The 20,240-nt window shown below is 37.6% G+C and overlaps 1 protein-coding gene across 2 annotated transcripts in view; it reads right to left on the bottom strand.

Annotated features, from left to right (window-relative positions):
• The window catches only part of LOC113233285 (serine/threonine-protein phosphatase 2A regulatory subunit B'' subunit beta-like), a 106,889-nt gene extending 91,037 nt beyond the window's left edge, over positions 1-15,852 (bottom strand). Inside the window, exons 1-2 of one of the 2 annotated variants that reach the window (XM_026468351.1) lie at positions 15,222-15,852; positions 14,692-14,846 (exon numbers count right to left, since the gene is read on the bottom strand). In XM_026468351.1, coding sequence (XP_026324136.1) covers positions 14,692-14,846; positions 15,222-15,573 — 507 coding nt within the window. In that variant the 5' untranslated portion in view covers positions 15,574-15,852. Of the gene's footprint in view, positions 1-14,691 lie in introns of both variants that reach the window. The other variant, XM_026468349.1, reaches the window with a different exon arrangement.
• Between the last annotated feature and the right edge of the window lie 4,388 nt (positions 15,853-20,240).

The following is a 20,240-nucleotide window of genomic DNA, read 5'->3' as shown; positions in this document are numbered from 1 at the left end:
TAGGTACTCCATATTATGTGCTAGAGTCGCCTATCCGCTGACCTCCAGTCATTGTGCAGTTCGCACGCTCCATATACCGTGCATGGAAAGCAGGCAATCCACTTCATTCTACGTATTCATACGACTTTATTTAAGCGAATAACTGAATGAATGAAACCGCGTTAGTTTCCGCGCTACAATATTGTCTCAATTACCAGACTCGTTATGGTTAGTTGTATATGTATGCATTTTGGCTGAACGAGATATAAATAGCAACATTTTAATTACGTCCTTGAGCGAATCATCTGTAAAGTCATTAAATCATTCTAATGTTTCTAATTTCTAGTGCTACAAGTACATATCTACATGAAGCGCATTTATTATAACAAAGAAAATAATAAAAATTTCTTAAAAGATGAATTGAAGGAGGCAGCAGATTTACAAATTTTATTGGTGGTGGAATGTCGTTCCAACATTTCGTGGCAGCAAAGCGGAAGCTACCATGAAAGGCAGCCGTGCGATGTGGAGGACATATATAAGTCGAATAGCAATTTGAGCACTCAGTTGTGAAAACGTACGCTTTTCGAAGAGGTATGAAGCCTCGCGGTTTTTAATCACTCCGAAAAGAGAAGTAAAATATGGAAGCTTCTTACGTCGCGCATCCATATTCAGAAGGTTAAATTTGTTTTCTTGCTCTACAACCCAGAACACATTAGTTTGTCAGTTTGATAGTATGAGGCGAAGTATATAGATAGATAAACACTTTATTCACTAATATGACACACACAGGCATACCTATTAACCACAAAAGTAAAAACATAACATTATTGTCATAGCAGTGAAATGACGCTGACTCAGCATGTGCCAAAGTTCCCTAAGGCGCTGGTGGTTTACAACCAAGACCAACGAGAGGGATTATGTCATTTGTAAGCAAAAATATAACGACTATACGTAAAGGTATAAATAAAAATAATAAATTGCAAATAGTGCGTTTAAAATAACTTATTAGATATGTAAGTTTTTTTATGACACTAAGTGATGGGACGCTCAAGTCGTGCGCCTGATGGTAAACTAAATGCCTGTCCATAACAGTTGCAGTGCCACTCAGAGCTTTAAATCGCAAAGATCTGAGGTGCACTGCCTCTGTGCCCATCACCCTGAGACATAAGTTGAAAACTCCCATGTGCCTGTAATTTCACCAGCACCCTTACCCTACAAAACCGGAACGCAGTAATTCTCACATTACTGCTTGGCGGCAGAAATAGGTAAGGTGGTAATAGTTCCTTGGATGAACTCATTCACAAGGAGCTCTACTGCTACTAATAGAGATGGGAAAAACTGCTTATTTTTTAAACTTTTAAACGTTATGCTATTTTTAAAAAAGTGTGCTTTTTTTAAACACTTTTTTACTTAAACGCTTTTTAGTTTGAAGCTAACAAAATCGCTTAGAAAACGTTTAAGCGCGTAGACTTTTATGTTAAACAAAGCTTGTAATGTTGTGTTGATAGCGAAACGCAAGAGTAGCACTAAAGGTTTTTGACTTATCATTTTTATATTAACATTTTGTTCATTGGCGTTTAAAAGCGTTCAAAAACATAAGTTGTTTAACTTTTGTAGTTGTTGACGTCCGTTTAAAAAGCGTGCTTGTAAAAGCGCTTTTCTCTTGAAAGGCTTTTTAGTTTGATGTTTGTACTTTTGTTTTCGATGTAATTAATGTTCATTATTGAACCATGTTCATTAGTTTAGGATTTGACGTACTTAAATATATAAGTAATGCAATTCATGATTAAGCCCTGTTTTGTCTCATGTGCATTTATAAATTCAAAGAAAATGATTGGGTTTTAATTGAATCCACAAATTTGACAATTTATCGACCCGTTCGCACTGTTAAATCGACAATTCGAACGAAAAGGCCTTCGCAGCACAGATGATATATTTGTACAGCCGGCACTACTTATATTCTATAAACATTTAATACTTACTACGTACATTAGCAAATTATGGAGATATTTTATAATCGACGCGACGTGACAGTGGACAATTAATCAATCACTTATAGGTAAACACTTAATCAACTTCAGGAAACATACATTCACAAAAAAGGGGAAAATTAAAAGCGCTGCTAATAAAAAAATTACCGCAAGAAACGTTGTGTTTAAGGGAGTCAGCACACTTATCGACACGGAATCACATTAAGCCGGCCAGAAAAAGCTTTATGTTGACTTAATATGAGCCAAAAGAACGTTGTGCACTTGGTGTCAGGGGTACGAACGGAATCGAAACACGCAATGTCTTTCTCGCTCTTGCTGCATGGACATGCACTAGCTCAATTCGATTCAGCTTTAATGAATGTGGTAACTCCCTAACACAACGCGATTAAATTGAAATTTTATGTGCGTTTGCTTTTTAAGAGGTAGACGCCTACTTGGAACGTAAGTTTAAGTGAACATGTAGGTGTAGTTCATATTCATCATTATGTTACTTCCTTTATAGTTAACTGAAGTCATATGCTTACACTGACTGTATGAGGAATTGAGGAAATAGTTGCTGGTGGAGTTTCCTCTGACATATGCATTTATGGAAATTATTAATTCCAGTAATAATTATGATAAATTAAAGAATATTTGTAAATAAAGATTCCTGTGAAGTTGGCTACCCACTAAACAGTACCCAGAAATGACCTATACAGGTCGTTAGTATATTGTTAGTATTCCCACTCCAGTATCCTCGGGGACCAATGATTTTTTTTTTAACGTTTTGGGGCAGCCAACTTCACACTGCCACCCCAAAACGGCTTTTAGTGATTCATTCTACGCTATCGTTATATATATTGCAAGTATACGTAAGTATACTCACACTCGTCGTAATATACTCGGATCCATTTTTTTAAAACAAAATAAGTTAATTCAGATGGACCCGAAAACGGCAAGCGTAGGTCGATAGCAAATCGTTAGTATACTTTGGTACTCCCACATTCAACGATAACCCAAGAAAAAAATTATTTAAAAAATAAAATAAAAAAGCAATATATTTGGTGCACCGTTCAAAAACGCATGTGATTTCGTTGATGTCTTTTTCATATGAAGCAAAAAAGAAATCGCGGTGGCCACGTCAATTTTGTTTTTAGTATACATGATGATGGTACACTACTTAATCCAGGTGATCTCTATCACAATGCATGTTTTTTAAATTACGTGGTCATCCATGTCATTTGGTGCATGATTCTTGACTTAACATAACTATGTAAATGTCTGGCTGCTTAGTACTTAAGCATTTCTGTAATTAATTTTCTATACTTAATCGGCTGATTTTTGCTTCACTTGAGAAAGACATCAACGAAGTCACGTGCGTTTTTTGAACGGCACACCTAATTACTTTTAATAGTTACTTTTTTAAAATCATTGTTCTCTTGGGACAATACCGCCGAATGTGGGGATACTAACGTATACAAACTATTTTTTATCGACCTACGCAAGTCGTTTTCGAGTCCGTTTGAAAAAACATATTGTTTTAAAAAATAATGTAACCGAGTATATTCCGACAAGTATGAGTGTACTTAAATATACCTACGATATACTAACGATTGCGTCGAAAGAATCACTTAAAGTCGGTTTTGGCCACCCCAGAAAATAAAAATAAAAAATTGTTCCCCGAGGATACTTACGTGGAGAGTGGGATTACTAAATGTATATAACGAAATACTAACGACCTGTATAGGTCATTTCTGAGTACTGTTTAGTGGGTGGCCAACTTCACAGGAATGGTGAGACTCATCTTCTTCTTTTGCCTGGCCTTATTTCCATTTATTTGGGGTCGGCCCTTCGGGTCACTTTTCTCCAAGACGGTCTGTCCTGGGTCGTCTGTGGTCCTAACTGATGCTCTCGCAGATCTTTATTAATAAGCGATATCCATGTGAGGCGGGGTCTACCACGTCTCTTGGGCTGGCTACTCATGTCAACGACTTTCTTGTCATATGATCAGGCGGTCGTCGCATAACATATCCGTACCACCTAAGTCAGCTCTCTAGCAACTTTTCCGGGATAGGCCTCACTTTAAAACTGCCTCTGATGTGGATGTTTTTGACGTGGTCTAATCTTGTAACGCCGCCCGCCCATCTTAGCATTTTCATTTCCGCGCTGTACATTCTATTTTCTTACAGCTTTTTGAGAGGCCAACATTCAGCACCTTACATCATGGCTGGTCGTACTGCTGCTCTGTATACTCTGCCCTTAGTACGAACCAGCATTCGTTTTTCAGAGAGTACATCTGAGCATAGACAACATCTGAGAGCTCTCTCCATTTCATCCATCCCGTGTTTATACGATGGGTAACGTGTGCGTCTGTTGTCCCATCATTACAGATGATTGAACCAAGATATTTGAAATGGTCGGCTTATTTAAGTGGGGTATTTTGAAGATAAAGAGTGCTTCTGGTATTAGTGCCGCTGAAATTGCAATGCATATGTTCAGTTTTCTCTCTATTTACTCATAATCCGGCTCTTTCGAGTGCTCCTCTCCATTTTTCTAGTGTGTGTTGCAAATCATTGAATCCTCACTAATGAGGACGATATTATCAGCGTATAAAATGTCCAATGGTGGAGAGCGTTGTAGTTCTGCCGTGAGGAGGTTCACGAGATTGAAAAGCAAAGGGCTCAGTGCCGAGTCTTGATGAACTCCCACTCTCACATCAAACCCATCACCTGCTCCAGCTGGGCATTGTACTTTTGTTGTAACATTATGATACATATCTTTTATCAGATTTATATAGTACCCTGATACTCCTTGTGCCCTTAGAGCATGCCAGATAAGCTGTCCTGGAACGCGGTCGAAAGCTTCTTCGAGATCGATGAATGCCATGTGAAGGTCGATTTTGCTCTCCCCATGTTTCTCCATCAATACTCTGATTGAATGCACAGCATCAGTTGTTGATCTGCCTGGCACGAAACCACACTGATTTTCAGTCACGGTCGTAAATTGGAACAATCTTCTGCTGACGACACGTTCCCATATCTTGAACGTGTGTGAAATCAGTTTAATTGCTCTGTAGTTTCCGCATAGTCTAATATAACCTTTGTTCTTGAAAAACGGGATCAGGTAACTTTTCCTCCATTCATCAGGCATGCCGTCAATCAGAATTGCGTTGAAGAGTTTTGTGAGGAACATAACACCGGTGCCCCGCAATTTCTTTCATAGTTCAGACGGAATATCATCCGGTCCGGGGGCTTTGTTGTTAGCCATGCCTTTAATTACCAGATAGAGTTCTCTGGTTGATATACACGACCTTCATTGGCGGGTATATCGGGCAGATCTTCGCTTGGAATGGTTTCATTAAGCAACTTGCTATAGTACTCTTTACACCGTTCTTTGATATCCACGTTTGTTGTAAGTAGTGTACCCTGTTCATTTTTTATATTTTATACTTTGTGGATTTTATATCCATGCTGTTCATAAGTCTCTGCTTTGTTATTTTGAAGATCTCTTTGTCATTTGAGGCGGTTTCCAACTTAGCGTAGAAATCGTCGTCTGATGTGGCCTTCGCTTGAGCTACGGCTCGTTTTGCGTTCTTATTTGCGTGTTTATATGCTGTCTGGTCATCGTCGTGTTTCGTCTCTTGCTTCCCCAGGAATAACTTTACAGTCCCTGAAAGTTTTAAACCGGTGACGATCTGTTAGGATGTACTCTATCTGCATGCACGATGCTCCGCTTTTGTATGTGATCAAATGGTCAGGGCGCTTAGAGAAGAATGCATTGACTATTGCAAAATCGTGTGTTAATGCAAATTCAAGTATGCTCTCGCCTTTTCGATTTATGTTGCCATATCCCGAGGTGCCATGACTTTTTTGGGAGAAAATGGTGCCACTCATAATATAGGTAATTTCCTAGTTTGAGATGAGTGGAGATTATCTGGCACATTATTATTAATTACAAATATATTATATATACAATTAAGCCAAATAATTTAACACCTGTCCGTTATTTCAATGTTTTCTGTCATTAACTCGACAAGAAGAAGAATATTATAAATCATTTACATAACAAAAATGTTTTCCTACAATTCAGTTTTTAATATCTGTATCGAATCTGAAAACAAAAACAGGAAACTAAACAATAATTAAAAAACTTGATTTATAATTATTTCATACATCTAAAATATACTTACTGCAATCATGACTTGCTTGTATTTACTCGTACTTTCAACGTAATTGGACGGTGCAAAACGAAAGTTTGATACACAACTGAAAATTAAACATTGTGACTGACAGCAGGGCATCGATAAAAAGTTAACATATGAAAGCACAGTTATAATTTGCGAAAACTATGCAGCGGTAGTTTTACTTTAGAATGGAATAGAATCAATTTATTGCAAAGCCACACAGCAAGAAAGAATAATAAAAAAAAACAAAAACAAAAGTAAAACGATTTTATTTTTGTATGATGCTATATATCATACAAAAATAAAATATACATAAACTAAAGCTATTTGTGTTATATCCTTTACCAGGTTTTAGTATAGATGGTGGATTTATCAAGTCAACCATTGAACCAAGCAAAAAAATGCTGGTACAACACTTAAAAACCAACACTTTCCCGCGAAATTAAAAATTAATATCTTAGATTTGGCAGTTTTTCTAATTTGACGACCTAGCCTGTCCCGAAGGGCGAATAATTAAAAAATACTAGCCCTTACAACTATTTTAGAGTAACAACTATTTTACAGTAAACTAGAACGACTAAAAAGAGTAGAAGAAGCGAGATTTCATTTAAACCAGAATTCAGAAATGAGAATGCGTGAATATTAGAAGTAATGTGTCAAGTAGGTGTTGTAATGGCTGGTTACGCTTTGAGCATGCAATAACAATAATAATATAAATATAATAAAACATTCTTTAAAGATTTATACTTAATATAAATACAATAAATGTTTATTTCAGTAATATACATTAACTTTACATTAACAGTGGATGGTACCTCCTATTAAGGTTATCAAGCCCTACGTCACCGCAATGGCACCGCTCTTCCATAGCTATACACGCACATTTTACCATTTTTGTAACTTACAATTTAAAATTAAAGTTGAATCTTAAAGCACGTCTCTCTCTCTCTCTCTCTGTGTGTGTGTGTGTGTGTGTGTGTGTGTGTTACACCACAATGACATGTTGTGATGGTGATGTCATGAATGTCATCGTGAAGTTATGGAGTTATTTAACCGCTTATTGTATGAGAATTAAGGAAATAGGAAAAAAATGGACGAATTGCAAGCCAAATAAAAGGAATCATCATCTGACATATTAAATATTAATTTGTACAAAATATTATAATTTTATATTTACAATTGCTTGACTCACCAGTAGACCGTTTAAATAATGTAAACAATATAATTTGGCAATTTACATTACTTTATCGGCCCTCCCGCAAAGAAAACAAAAGTTAAATAATTTAGTAATTGTAATTCCATTATACTTATTTTGATTATTTTAAAATTATTGTTCAGTTCATTTTTTATGTTTCTTTTTTAATTTGTTTTCTTCAAGTATATGTTTGAATTTTAAACCCATAGAAAATCTTAAAAGGATTTTGCCGCAATACCACCATACACGTATCATTGAGTACCTCGCTAGATTAGTCAAAACATCTTTCTTTTCTAAAATATTTAAAAATAAATACATTCAAATGGACTGTATGCGTCAATATTTACGTTAATTTGCGTGTCTCGCCGTTCCCGCCGCCGCCGCCGCCGGCGCCGTTGCCCTACTCAAACAGTGACCATGTGTGACAAATACGTGGAATTTCTGCACTTTAATCATTAAACACTTATCAGTATCACATACTCCTGATATCTTAATGTAGTTATAGTACATACAGACCTTTGCCGTTTCAGTCGAATTTAAAAATATTTAAATTTTTTTCACCATGGATGAAGCAGATCAGATATTTTTGGCAGTAATACAATATTAATTGATTCATTTATTGAAATATATACTAGAGTAAATTTGCTAAAAGGAATTGCCCTTGGTTTAATTTCCTTATAATTATAAATAAATCAGTATATAACGGAATTCCACAGCAGCTTTATAACTACATAACTAGTCCTCTGAGCATTAAATAACTATTCCTGTACTCATTAGTGTCACCTAATGACATCGAATGGTCTACGCATACAAATTACAGACTAGCACCGACGCTGATTTCTGCGGCGTCTTTGACATTGAACAAAGTTCGTTTTATTATTCTGCGACACTTTGCGTGCTAAGTAGCTTACGTAGGTATAAAAACGGACATTTTCCTAGTGTATCAGGAATATTTTATACATAAAAAATAATAAGAAAATGTGAATGTAAATTAATTATTTACGTAAATAAACAGAGCGCTTCACTTCAAAAGACATTGCTGATGGTGACTAACTATATCTTACGTGAATCGTAACATTACAGTGAGTAGTGTTATTAATATTTTTACTAAATAGTATAAACAGTCAACTATGTGATTCAAATTCAAAAAACATTAATTCAAATCGAATATTGAAATCAAATTATAAGAAGAAGGCAATCTAAAAACAGTATGGCGATGAAATATGAAATACAATACTGACTCACTGTAAAATTTTATACCTACTCCGATTCTTTGAAACTTATATATGCTAAGTAGGCCGAGCATGCGTAAGTCATTCCTGTTATTGCTTATTTTCAAAACTAGCACAAGGCTCTCATTAAAACTCTATACATAATCCTTACACGAACAGCATCCACTTTTTTATGGTCGAAGTCATTTATTTCTCAACTTAATAAATAAAAGTTGTTTGGTATTTTTTTTGTTGATTCTTGCAACTCTGGAAGCGATATACGATTTATAAAAGCGATATTTTATCTCCGAGCCAATTATGGACACAACGAAACTTAAAGCAAAGCTCGTAAGAATTGTCGCTGCAATTTACAAAACACGGGCGATGAAGTGAAACATTTGTTTAAAGAGACTATTACAAATTTTAACACCATAGGAAATTAAGCAATCTTTCAGCTACAAAACTACTATCGTAACCTGACCAATTACGGACCATTATCATTTTCTCATAAATCTACCGCATCAGGAAATTGCTGTGGATTTAATGAGAACCTCGGAAAGTTATTAAACACGACAGCTTGACGTGACCTCACGCGTCTTTATGAAATGATCTAAATCTAAAGAAGTCATATGTGGTCATGGTAACGTAACTGTTCTAATTGAGTTAGTTATGCCCAAAACTAGATATTGTTGGAAAACAGGTACGGGGTCGCGATGCTGGGGAAGGCCAATAGAAATATTATAGTTGTTTGTTAAGTAACTGAATATCAAACTACGTGAAATTATTCAGACATTCTTATAAAAGCACCTAAATGTTTTACCTAATAATAAATATGACGGACTATGACTTTTAGTAGTAATAGAGCTTGTGAAAGATCTCGTCCAGGGAAGTAGTGCGACCTTACTTATTTCTGCATTACTGCGTCCCGGTTTTGAAGGGTGCTGGTGAAATTACAGGCACATGGGACTTGTCAACTTATGTCTCATGGTGCTCCTCAGATCTTTGCGATATAAAGTTCTCAGTTGCACTGCAACTGTTATGGACAGGCGTGTCGTTTCCCAACAGGCGCACAACTTTTCCGTCCTGTCACTTGGTATCAAAAAAGCATTGCATCTTAATCAGTCAAACATCTAACGGCACAATTTACTTTAATGGAATTAGGGAAACCTCGTCATTTTCCTTAATGCGTTATTTTCGTCAACTAGTCAACTGCTGTAATTCATCAATGCTATCTAATTCTTAAATTTACATTGTTTCAAATATAAAAGGAATAATAAGGCACAGACATATTCACAAGCGGATTCCAACACTGACACCAATTTCATCAAGAGTCAGAACTTCCGACGTTAATAAGTTGCGCAATTCTATCATGGAACAAACGAACGTGAGAAAGTGAAAGCGTTAGAGCTTTTAATCTATTTAGTGCGCAGAGGCATGCAGTGACCGATAAAGTTATAATATGTATGATATCGGTCAATATACATAGTAGATTGAGGTTGAAGTGGAATCGTCGCATTCGTGATAAGGTCCAAAATTATGTCAATAATGGTAAATTAAAAATATATTATCTGATAGCTATGAAGAGTAGGTAATGGTATTTTAATTAAATTAATTAGTTAATTAAATAATTAATTATTTTTAAATTAATAATCACTTAGCACTCATAAGAATCTTGTAGTTACAGTTGTCTAACTGTATAAAAGTTAGAAAAGAAATGATCGTTCTAATCGAACCACAAGTAAGGAAAGTTATAAATTAAATTAATTGTTAGATCAAATCGCGCAGTTACTGAAAAAATGTTAGATAGGAATCTTTCAGCGAAGAGAGAACCCGTCTTTAAACTGCCACCGTTCGGTGGCGACTTCTACTACTCTTAGATACTATCCTGCCCGGGGAATGTTTTAATAATACGGCCAATGAGCCAAACTCCCCTGGGCAAATTCGAGTCGGCTATTACAACTACGTCACCTACCGACAGCGATGGAGTGGCAGAAGGGCAAGACGGTCTTCTGGCAAGTGTGGGCAGATATTCCCGAAATACATGAGGGCTCTTTCATGTTATTTCCCTCATTGTGATTTTTGTCCTGCACAAGGAAATGTTCTAAAATTGGATATTATATCACTGGTTTGGTCACAGAACAATAAATACAGTAAAAGTGCTTAGTGGGCTTGACACGTGTGCCAGTAGTTATGAAATACTTCATTGAGTTTTGGTGGCAGCAGTTCTGATAGTATTCGAGGCTTAAGGCCTTTCCATTGTTTTTTCTTCTTCCGTGGATTAGTTATTACATTGCGGCTGTAGAGGTAACTAAGTAGATGAATGCAGTGACAGCGCGAGCGGCACTCCTAATGCAGTACATATGATTTGTACCACGCGACCCTGACACGGTTCGCCGATTGCTCTAACCACCTGAATTGTTCGTCGTTCTCTAGTTGTTTCATATGTGCCTATCGTTTATAGCAAAACTTTGTTTTATCAAATTATTTGCTTGAAATACTTTATACAAGCAGGACAGCTGAGTAATGTAACAATTATTTTACTCTACTTAAAGGTATCTGAATGAAGTTATACAAAATTAATTAAACACAACAAGCATTTAAAGACCGAACTAAAAATTAATACGTTGTCCAATCCAGTCTCCCTTCAGAAGAAGGGTAATTCTAAATACTACATTCATTCAAAAAGAAAGTTCAATTAACTAGGCCTTATCTAATTTGTCCACTGTCTCTGAGTCAGCAGCCAACAAACCTGCTACAAACAACCGATAACAATCATAACAAGGTATACACGTAACATGTAAAAGATCCGCCGATGTTATCTCTCCATCAGGTTTAGAAGCACAAATTACGCTTTCACTCACTCTCTAATGTTAGTTATCACTCCATGACGCCTAATATCATTAACATATCTTATGTAAATTTTTAAAGACTCGCATCAGAGATACAAAGAGGTAGTGGCCGCCGAAATAAAGCATCGTGTATAAGTTTTTAGTACGCAACTTATTATTCTCCCATTCTTAAAGCAATAAGTACAATATACATTTTCAATAGGAAGAAATCTGACTAAATATGACAAGTCAAGGGTTCTAGGCTGTCTATTACGTTGTCACCTGTGAACACGCATGCATAAAGCTATATAGAGTTCTGTAAGCCGCTAGGCCTACGCCGCATTCTCAGAGAAAACTTAGAATTTGTTGAGCAACATGTACTCAACATTATCGTTTCCGGCGAGCAGCGGGTCTTGCGTGCTACCACGCGACTGCCCTATCGACCTTGAGTCCTGTCTAACAACTTCCAATCAACTTTTACTGCGAAGCTATCGCTTTGGACAAGTTTTAACTTATCGTCATTCTTTCGGAAATGATTGTTATTTCAGTTTGTTCTTAGATTTACGACGACCCACTTACTTGACATGACAATATTTATACATCTCAAAGTTTCCGTTGTGACCCCGAGCAAGATATATATTTCTTGTTCGCTCTCATAATAGACGACCCTTTATTGTCAGTAAGCGGCGCTTAAATTTAAAAAAATATTTTGTAAGACGTTGCTTAATTTACATTGCACACTGTCTTGTGTCGAGTAGCTGACATTTTCGGTGAAAGAAAAATTTCAATGGAAATGTCAGTGGACCAATTTCAGTGTCTCGTAATTTTGCATGACACAATTGTAATAATTTTACGTGCATGGCATGCGTGGGCGTTATTCTCAATTTTATAGCAACTATTAATCGTTACATAACATTCCAATTACTGTCTGTGGTGTATGATTTCTCAAAAATTAGCAGACACACACTTCCGTACAATTTACCGATTATTTCCTCAGTCGATATGTAGGTGAGTTTATAAGTGGGGTTTCCTGTTACCAAAAGCGATAAGAATACTACTAGTATCTCAAAAATATGATTTCTAAAACTGGTTTTTGGGATTTGAAGCAATTCTGATCAAAACCCGATGATATTTTAAAAACCAATCACAAAAATGACACAAACGAAACTGAACAAGACATGGTCCACGCGTTACAATCATGACTACGCGGCGGAGCAAGCCGAATGTATTCGGGGTTAGTCGAGTATAATCGGGTACTGCTGGGCGTTAGCCAAGCGATTCCCGCCGTTCCGAGTTTAAATTTGGAACACTATTTTTTATAGGTATGTTCGGTGAGGTGAACAATCTCCTTCCGTTAGAAAATAATGATGCATTTGAGGCACGCCTGTTTCTGAATACAAATGTGCTCGTTTAAAATATTTTCAACGACAATTTTTCAATCACGTACAATAATAACAATATACCAATATAGTACCTACACATGACAACAGACACCTGGTTGGAGCGTGACCCGAATGCCTGGAAATCGTATCCTGCTTGTCACTGTTTGCGATTCGTAGTGCGTGAGAATTACTGTTACATGAAAATGTGTTACATATACCATACCACATTTCAAATTAGTAGAGAGTATTAGATAAATTCTATGGTAAGTTTTGCTGAATCTCTATCAAGAAAGTGGATGGAACCATGGAGACTACTATGTGTCCATAACTAATACGGAAAAGTAACAAGTATAATCGACATTATAATCACAATATTCTATCCTTCTGAACTGAAAAGTAGAGTTCATCTACTTTTCAGTTCAGAAGGCATTTTTATCGGCAGTCGCAATGAAATCGTTTAGCGACACGCAATTTCATAGCAAATGACATTTGCCGTCGTTGTCGTCGCCCAAATTGTAGACTACGTGTTAGATAAAGATGTGTGGAAAGACAACGTGCGTCTAGATTCCACACAAATATGATTCTCAATGTTATTCTATAGCATTTAAATTTATTTGAAAAGAGCAATCCCTAGAGTCCCTTGCTCGTTCTTCTCATGGAGGTCAGCGTAGTGAACTAGCAGTAGCTTAAAAATGACGTTTTGAAGTGTGAAAACTTTACCTACGGAATAAATGATTATTTGACTTTGACTCTCACTTTGCTTTTGAGATCATCGAATAAACCTGGTTTTTCAAGTTTATGGTGTTACGCGTGATCTAAAATTTTATGTCATCAGTACAGGAGTATAAGAACTAAAAATATAAAACTAAATAAGAAACCACCATACTCACGAGTATGTTTCACTCGCAGTTAATTTGTTTGGAAAAACCGCAACCGCAACCACTGATTTAACAGAATAAACCAAATAGTGACTGCTTTGAACACATTTAATTCTGTACATATTAATTACTTTGGAGCATTGTGATATAACGTATTTCGATTCACATAATAACGATCAAATCAAATGTGCCTTACCTTTACCTTACCTGTATATTATCTTAATTAAATACAGACGTTGTTTATAAAAAAAAAATGTGCCTCACGTTTGTTGTACATTCCCGAAACATAATGTATGTATAAAGTTTGCATCGCATATCACCAGTAGAGAGCGAGGAGCAACACAATATTGGCAGCCTGACAAAAATGCAGTGGGCCGCGCACGTTGTCGGTGCAGGTCGTAGTGCGGCTACTCCCGCCGGTCTCACTCAGCACTCGCAGCGATTGTATAGTCCACCGCCACCGGTTGGTTCATTGGACTCATTCGCTGCACGCCGCTAATAGTGCTATGCTAGTGAGTACCTTTCCATGTTACTATGAAGACCATCTCTAATTACCTAGGTGTATAATTGACACAGGTTCTAACCCTTATTAAAATGAAAAATGTGTAAGAGCCTTTGCGTGCTGCTAAAGAGTTTGGTTAGTGAAAGATGATTGCAAAATAACTATGTAGTTGAGTTGTTCGGAGTGTGTCCAATCGTCGAACAGTGCGTAGCGCTTATGTATATCTATCTACAGCTGATGTCACTGTGTGGTACACCCATTTGAATAACATGCAATCCGCTTATTGTTCGCATCTCAAACGTTACTCGTCGCTGCCACTGTTGCTGCTCAAGAGACGAATACCGCCGCTGCTGTGACGCGGTAACAAATTATGCTTGGTAATTATTTTTTACATAACTCACAGAACTCGCATTATTGTTGTGACGACTTCTGTCTTAAAATCATTTACTTTATAAGCCTGCGGTACATCGTACGTACACGTCCAATGTGGTTAAAGTTTCGAAATAAAAGAATTGAATTAAATTTGAATAATAGCTTTAAAAATGTTATCTAAGAAAACTCACCTGCGCCCTATTGATGACATCGTGTGGTCCTCGCCATGTTGTAGCCGCAGGTGTTTTCCTCTTAGCGAGCTCTAAAGTAGCTTCGCTTGGACACCGTTCAAACATTAACACACGCTCGGCCACAGAGCCACGCGTAAGAAAAGGGCGCACCGGTGTCGAACCGGCTGCTGCGAGCTCACCGGCACCAGCGCTAGAAGCCCGACGAGCCCGTGCTTCAAATTTTGATCTAGCCTCAGTTACATGTGAACCTAGTGAAGCTCGTCTTTCGCTAGTCGCTCCGGCTGCGGGCTTTCTAGCACCAGTATCTAAACGATCCTGGTAACGGCTCTTAGCGTAGTCCACAAGAGATACTGGCGGCACAACATCAGGCCGCTCTGCTGTGCGCTCAGCCACCACACCGCCAGTGCGCAATGCTCGTAATAAGCGTTCTTCCTCGCGAGCGACCTCCAATCGCATTGCTGCAGGGTCAGCTCGCCGACCGCCGGCTCCAGCACCTGCATTGCCATTCCGCTCCGGGACTAAATCCGGCGGTAACATTACTTCTACCGTTTCTCCAGGCTCTGACCGAGTTTCACGACGTGGTTCGGGCCTCTGTTCTCGACGAGCATCTGGTCTTGGCTCTCGTGCTAGCTCAGGGCGCTGTTCTCGCCTAATATCGGGTCGCTGCTTTAACTCAGGTTTAGGTTCGGGTCGTGGCTTCGTTCTAAGACTCTCGGCCAGCTTGAGACCCGGTGTCGGCCTACATGACAGGATCTCAGTTGGCGCAAGGCCCCGCGCTTTCCAAGTCTGATAGATGGCCTCAGCATGGTCGGAAATTTGTTTGGCAATAGCAGCAATATCCTCTTCGCCGGTATCAATTTCGCGGCGGGCCGTCGCCGCCATAGCTGAGCCGCTCTCCGCTGTAGCGGAGGCGCGCGCACCACACCAACCACTTCACCTGCACCTGGGGTGCTTCATCCACGCTCAGCTGATTACACAAAGCATTCACTCACTGCGGATCTCCCACTGATAACAATGCTGACACTGAATAACACTAATCTAGGGTGCAACAACGCGTTACTGAACAGCTGTAATGGGCTCGCTTGAAAGAATAAACAAAGGCTACGATCGCGAGACTCGATGCGGTACACGGATACTAACAATAGACAACACGCCGACAGCGGCTCCTCGCGCGGACTGCGGCGCCCGACGACGGCCCGCCCCACCGCCAGCCCCGCGCGCCCGTCGACATTACCGCCCGCTCTACACTCTCCCGGACACAATGTCCTCCTCCCGCTCATTCATTCAAGTCTCCACTCCAGATGATAACCCTGCACCCAAACTATCACATCGAACTTGATACCCCTGTTGATATAAAATATTGCCTCCATGCCTAAGTTAAATGATAAGTAATCCTTAAAACAATAGTCGTGAACGTATGATTGGAGAAAAAAGGCATTAATAATAAATATATCTGCTATAACAGGGTTTAGATGCTTTATGGGAAGAAAATTTTGTAAGAAGCAGTGCAACCTAAACCTATTTATTGATAGTAGATGGCAAAATGCACTTCAGGATGGGCAGCATGTCGCAGACACGCGACAAGGGCAAGTAGTAGAGTCAAAAATTAACCTGTGCTGTCAAACATATGTGCGGCCTCTGGCCTATTTAAACGTTGTTTCAAAGAAATATCCATTCACATGCACATAAAATAAGTTTCAGTGTTAAGAAATATTATAGCTCCTTACTAATCTGGAGAGTGGTTCATCGTGATCATGAGTGTCCTATCTGCAAGCATTTACCGTGACGTCTGCTCTATGTCTACAGCGCGCCACGCCGCGCACGCGCCCAGACGCCTGTCGCTGCCGCAAATAGAGCTGCCTGTCTGTATTTATTTACACTTCCTACTTTTTACACCATTCTTAGAGCGCCACACGCGTCCTGCCAGAACAAATATTTCCAAAAAAAGGAATCACTCCCTAAAGTTCCGTACCATATGCTCCAAAACTAGTAACTAGTAAGCTGCCCTGCACTTGGGGTGAATCTGAACGATACCTAACTACAAATACATTATTACCAAAAAAATCCGAGTGAAAAGAGAAAAAGAACGTCTAACAAGTTTCAAGATTTAAATTTTAATAAGATAAGCTATTTAATTGGTTATTTGCTTTAGATTTAACTTAATTTGGTATCGGACAAGAAAATTACGTGGTGCGTTGAACATTGCTCGAACAGAACTCTAAAGTTTCTTTCTCTCGTTTCTGCACCCAGTTACTTGGGTAGGCAAAGGTTTTAACAGAAAGTTTTTGACGCAGTCGATTGTTCATTTGTTTTTGTTTTTTTCAGATATTTTATTAATAAATGAATAGAGAAAGCAACTTATTAATAAAAGAATAAAGAAAACGACTTGTCAAGGTCTCTGTGGATCAAAATAGTTTTTTTTATATTGAAATTAAATATATGCAGATTATTTTAGAATCATCTCGTTAAGACAGCTTTTAGCAGCAGTAGAGCTCCTTGTGAAAGAGTTCGTCCAGGGAAGTCCTGCCATCTTACACATTTCTGCAACTAAGCAGTAATGCGAACATTACTGCGTTCCGGTATTAAAGAGTTAAGGTGCTGGTGAAATTACAGACACGACTTAAGACGACATAAGATTTTTCAACTTATGTCTCGGACGCAGTGGCAGTGCCCTTCAGATCTTGACGATTTCGTGGATCTTTACGAGCTCTGAGTGGCACTGCAACTGTTTCGGACGGGGGTGTCGCCTACCATCAGGTGCATGACATGTTCGTCTCGTTACTTTATACTACAAAAAAATATATAATTACATACCTAAACATTGGATGTTTCAAGACTTAAAATAATGACGTTATATAAAATCCTCCTAGCATCTGCCACATGAATTTTTTGGGTACTGCACTTAGACTATGGAAATTGTTTTTCTATCCTCTAAGGTACTGCAGCATAACACGCGGCATGGACATCTTTTTTCTTAGTCTGTTTGGTTTGGAACCTTTTTGTGGCTTAGTAGGGCACATAATGAAATTTAAAAATGCTAATGCTTCTTTTTGTAAGAAGGTTTGTTTTTGGGGTGTGTTTTATTTTGACAAGATACTGACGAGTGGTATTTTCTTGGCAAAAATATGAACAAATCCACATATTGCAATTAGAAGTGTACGAAAAAGTTAACTTCTAATGTACTATTTGTCGGTGTGCTTTGTGTAATTTTTTCAGTTGGTGTGAACTATAGATACATATATATATATTCATCAATTCATTCTTGATATCCGCTCGCAATTTTCTATATACTACCTAACTACCGGAAGTGGCGTCTACAACATACGAAATGTAACGACTACCCAAAGACCTAAAGTATTTCTGGATACATTTACAAGTACCAAGTTTCCTGTGCTGAGGATCCACACCATTAGATCATAGTCCTTCTGTTTGCTGGACAATTAATATTGTGAAGCCGTATTGTGACTAAATTGCTGTTTTACGTTAAATTATTATTATTGTTAATTCCTTTAATCAGTCTATCCGACTATTTTAATATAGCAGCGTTACGGAACCATAAAAGTGTAGTTGCGTACCCTTTGTGTTCCCTTCTTTATATATGTAGCTTGTACATTTTCTAATTCCTGTAGTAGTATACTTTTGTTTTCCTTTTTATATGTGATGTGTGACTTATAGCTTTTCTTATTTTAGTTCACCATAAACTCTTACTCAGTAAATGTAAAATTTTATGTCTGATTTGTGGCCCAGCCTCAGTCCAGTGTAGCTCTGGACCCTATTATGCTACAGTACATACAAAATACTAAACAAATGTATACAAAACGTAAAGATTTGGGGGATCAAAACAAACATAAAAGTATTCGCAAATGAAAGTCCGTTTAAGTCCGTTTAAGCTTTCAAATTAACCAAAGAAACAGACATACAGTAGTATATTAAAAATTGGTTTAAAATTACTTGAATTGAGCATGAAGTAACCTTTTCCAATGCGAAAATGGTAGAGTTATAATATTCATGAATCTTAATATTAATTGACATAAAAAATATAAATCAAATATTTATTTTCAAAAATATAACTATTATTTCAACTTTGGTATTATCTCTATTTTGGTGTTTTTAATTAACTTACACATGTAAAGAAATAAACAGTTTATCGTTTTAAGTTTTAGTTAGTTTCTATTATTGCTAAAAATCATAGTACATAGGGCACACTATAAGTTTCCGGAACTAGCCACTTACATAAACAATATTTAAAAAGTAATTAGAACATTTCAATATGGAACTCTTTGGCTGTAGAATACAGTTTGTTTCATCTGACTGTCACTTGTTTTTACAATGTGGCGTCATTTTAGAAATTGGTTGTCTACGTCACCATGGATTTAACTCGTTTCGTAGTATGATTTTCTACGACTTTAAGTTTAATTGAACAGCTCAGCGGAACTTAGCTCGGCTCCAAACTGTTTTTGGCAATGAAGCACCATGCAAGACGACTATTTATAGCTGATTTGCAGAATTCAAACGCGGTCATGTGAATCTCAGTGACGAATTTCGTGATAGTCGCCCGTCCACTGCTGTGAACAACAAAAACATTGATGCTATGCGCTGTATGATCAAAACAGACAGGCATGTGACATATCATAAGATTCAGGCATCTTTAGGCATAGGCATGAGTCAAATAGAATCAATACTACATAAACTTTTGAGTGTGAAAAAGCTATGTTCTCGGTGGATCCCACACAACTTGACTGAAGCTCAAAAAACGGATCGCGTCACTTGGTGCAATGCCATGCTTACCAGATTCAACGAAGGGGCGTCAAAATTGGTGTGGAACACAATAACAGGTGACGAAATATGGATCTATAGTTACGAACCCAAAACAAAGCAGCAACCGAGCGTATGGGTCTTTCGAGATGAGCCCAGAACTAACCAAAGTGGCGCGAGTGTAAAGTGCCTCTAAGCGGATGATTGCTTCTTTTTTTAATAAAACTTGACACGTGGCTACTGTTGCTTTGGAGAATCGTTGTACCGTGAATAGTGATTGGTACACGACCATTTGTTTGCCGGAAGTTATTGACAAACTCCGTAAAAATAGCCTTAAACGCTGTATCATCTTGCACCACGACAATGCCAGTTCTCACATTGTCAAATAGACAAATGAATTTTTGAAGGTGAACAACTTTGACCTTATGAGCCATCCCGCATATAGTCTCGACCTGGCACCTTTTGACTTTTATTTATTTCCATAAATTAAGAACCAACGATTTTCATGACCTGAAGATGCTGTAGAAGAATATGAAAAATATGTTTCAGAGATTGTCACGGAGGAGTGGCATAAATGTTCTCAAAATTGGAGGTTTGTAATAGGCTTTTTTTTTATATTGTTTAGTTTTATACACCATCTTTAACGTATAGTTGTAAAAATTCCTAAAATAAATAATTAAAATTGGTTCATTCGTATGAAAAAGTGCATTAACGCTAACGGAGAATTTAAATTTATAATTAACAAAATATAACATAATAATTTATATTATATTTTGAGAAACATTAAATTCATT

The sequence above is a fragment of the Hyposmocoma kahamanoa genome, unplaced genomic scaffold (genome assembly GCF_003589595.1).
Source record: "Hyposmocoma kahamanoa isolate Upper Pololo Valley unplaced genomic scaffold, ASM358959v1 78, whole genome shotgun sequence".
Classification (NCBI taxonomy): domain Eukaryota; kingdom Metazoa; phylum Arthropoda; class Insecta; order Lepidoptera; family Cosmopterigidae; genus Hyposmocoma; species Hyposmocoma kahamanoa.
The sequence above is the reverse complement of the archived record's forward strand: the minus strand, read 5'-3'. Positions and strand labels throughout refer to the sequence as shown.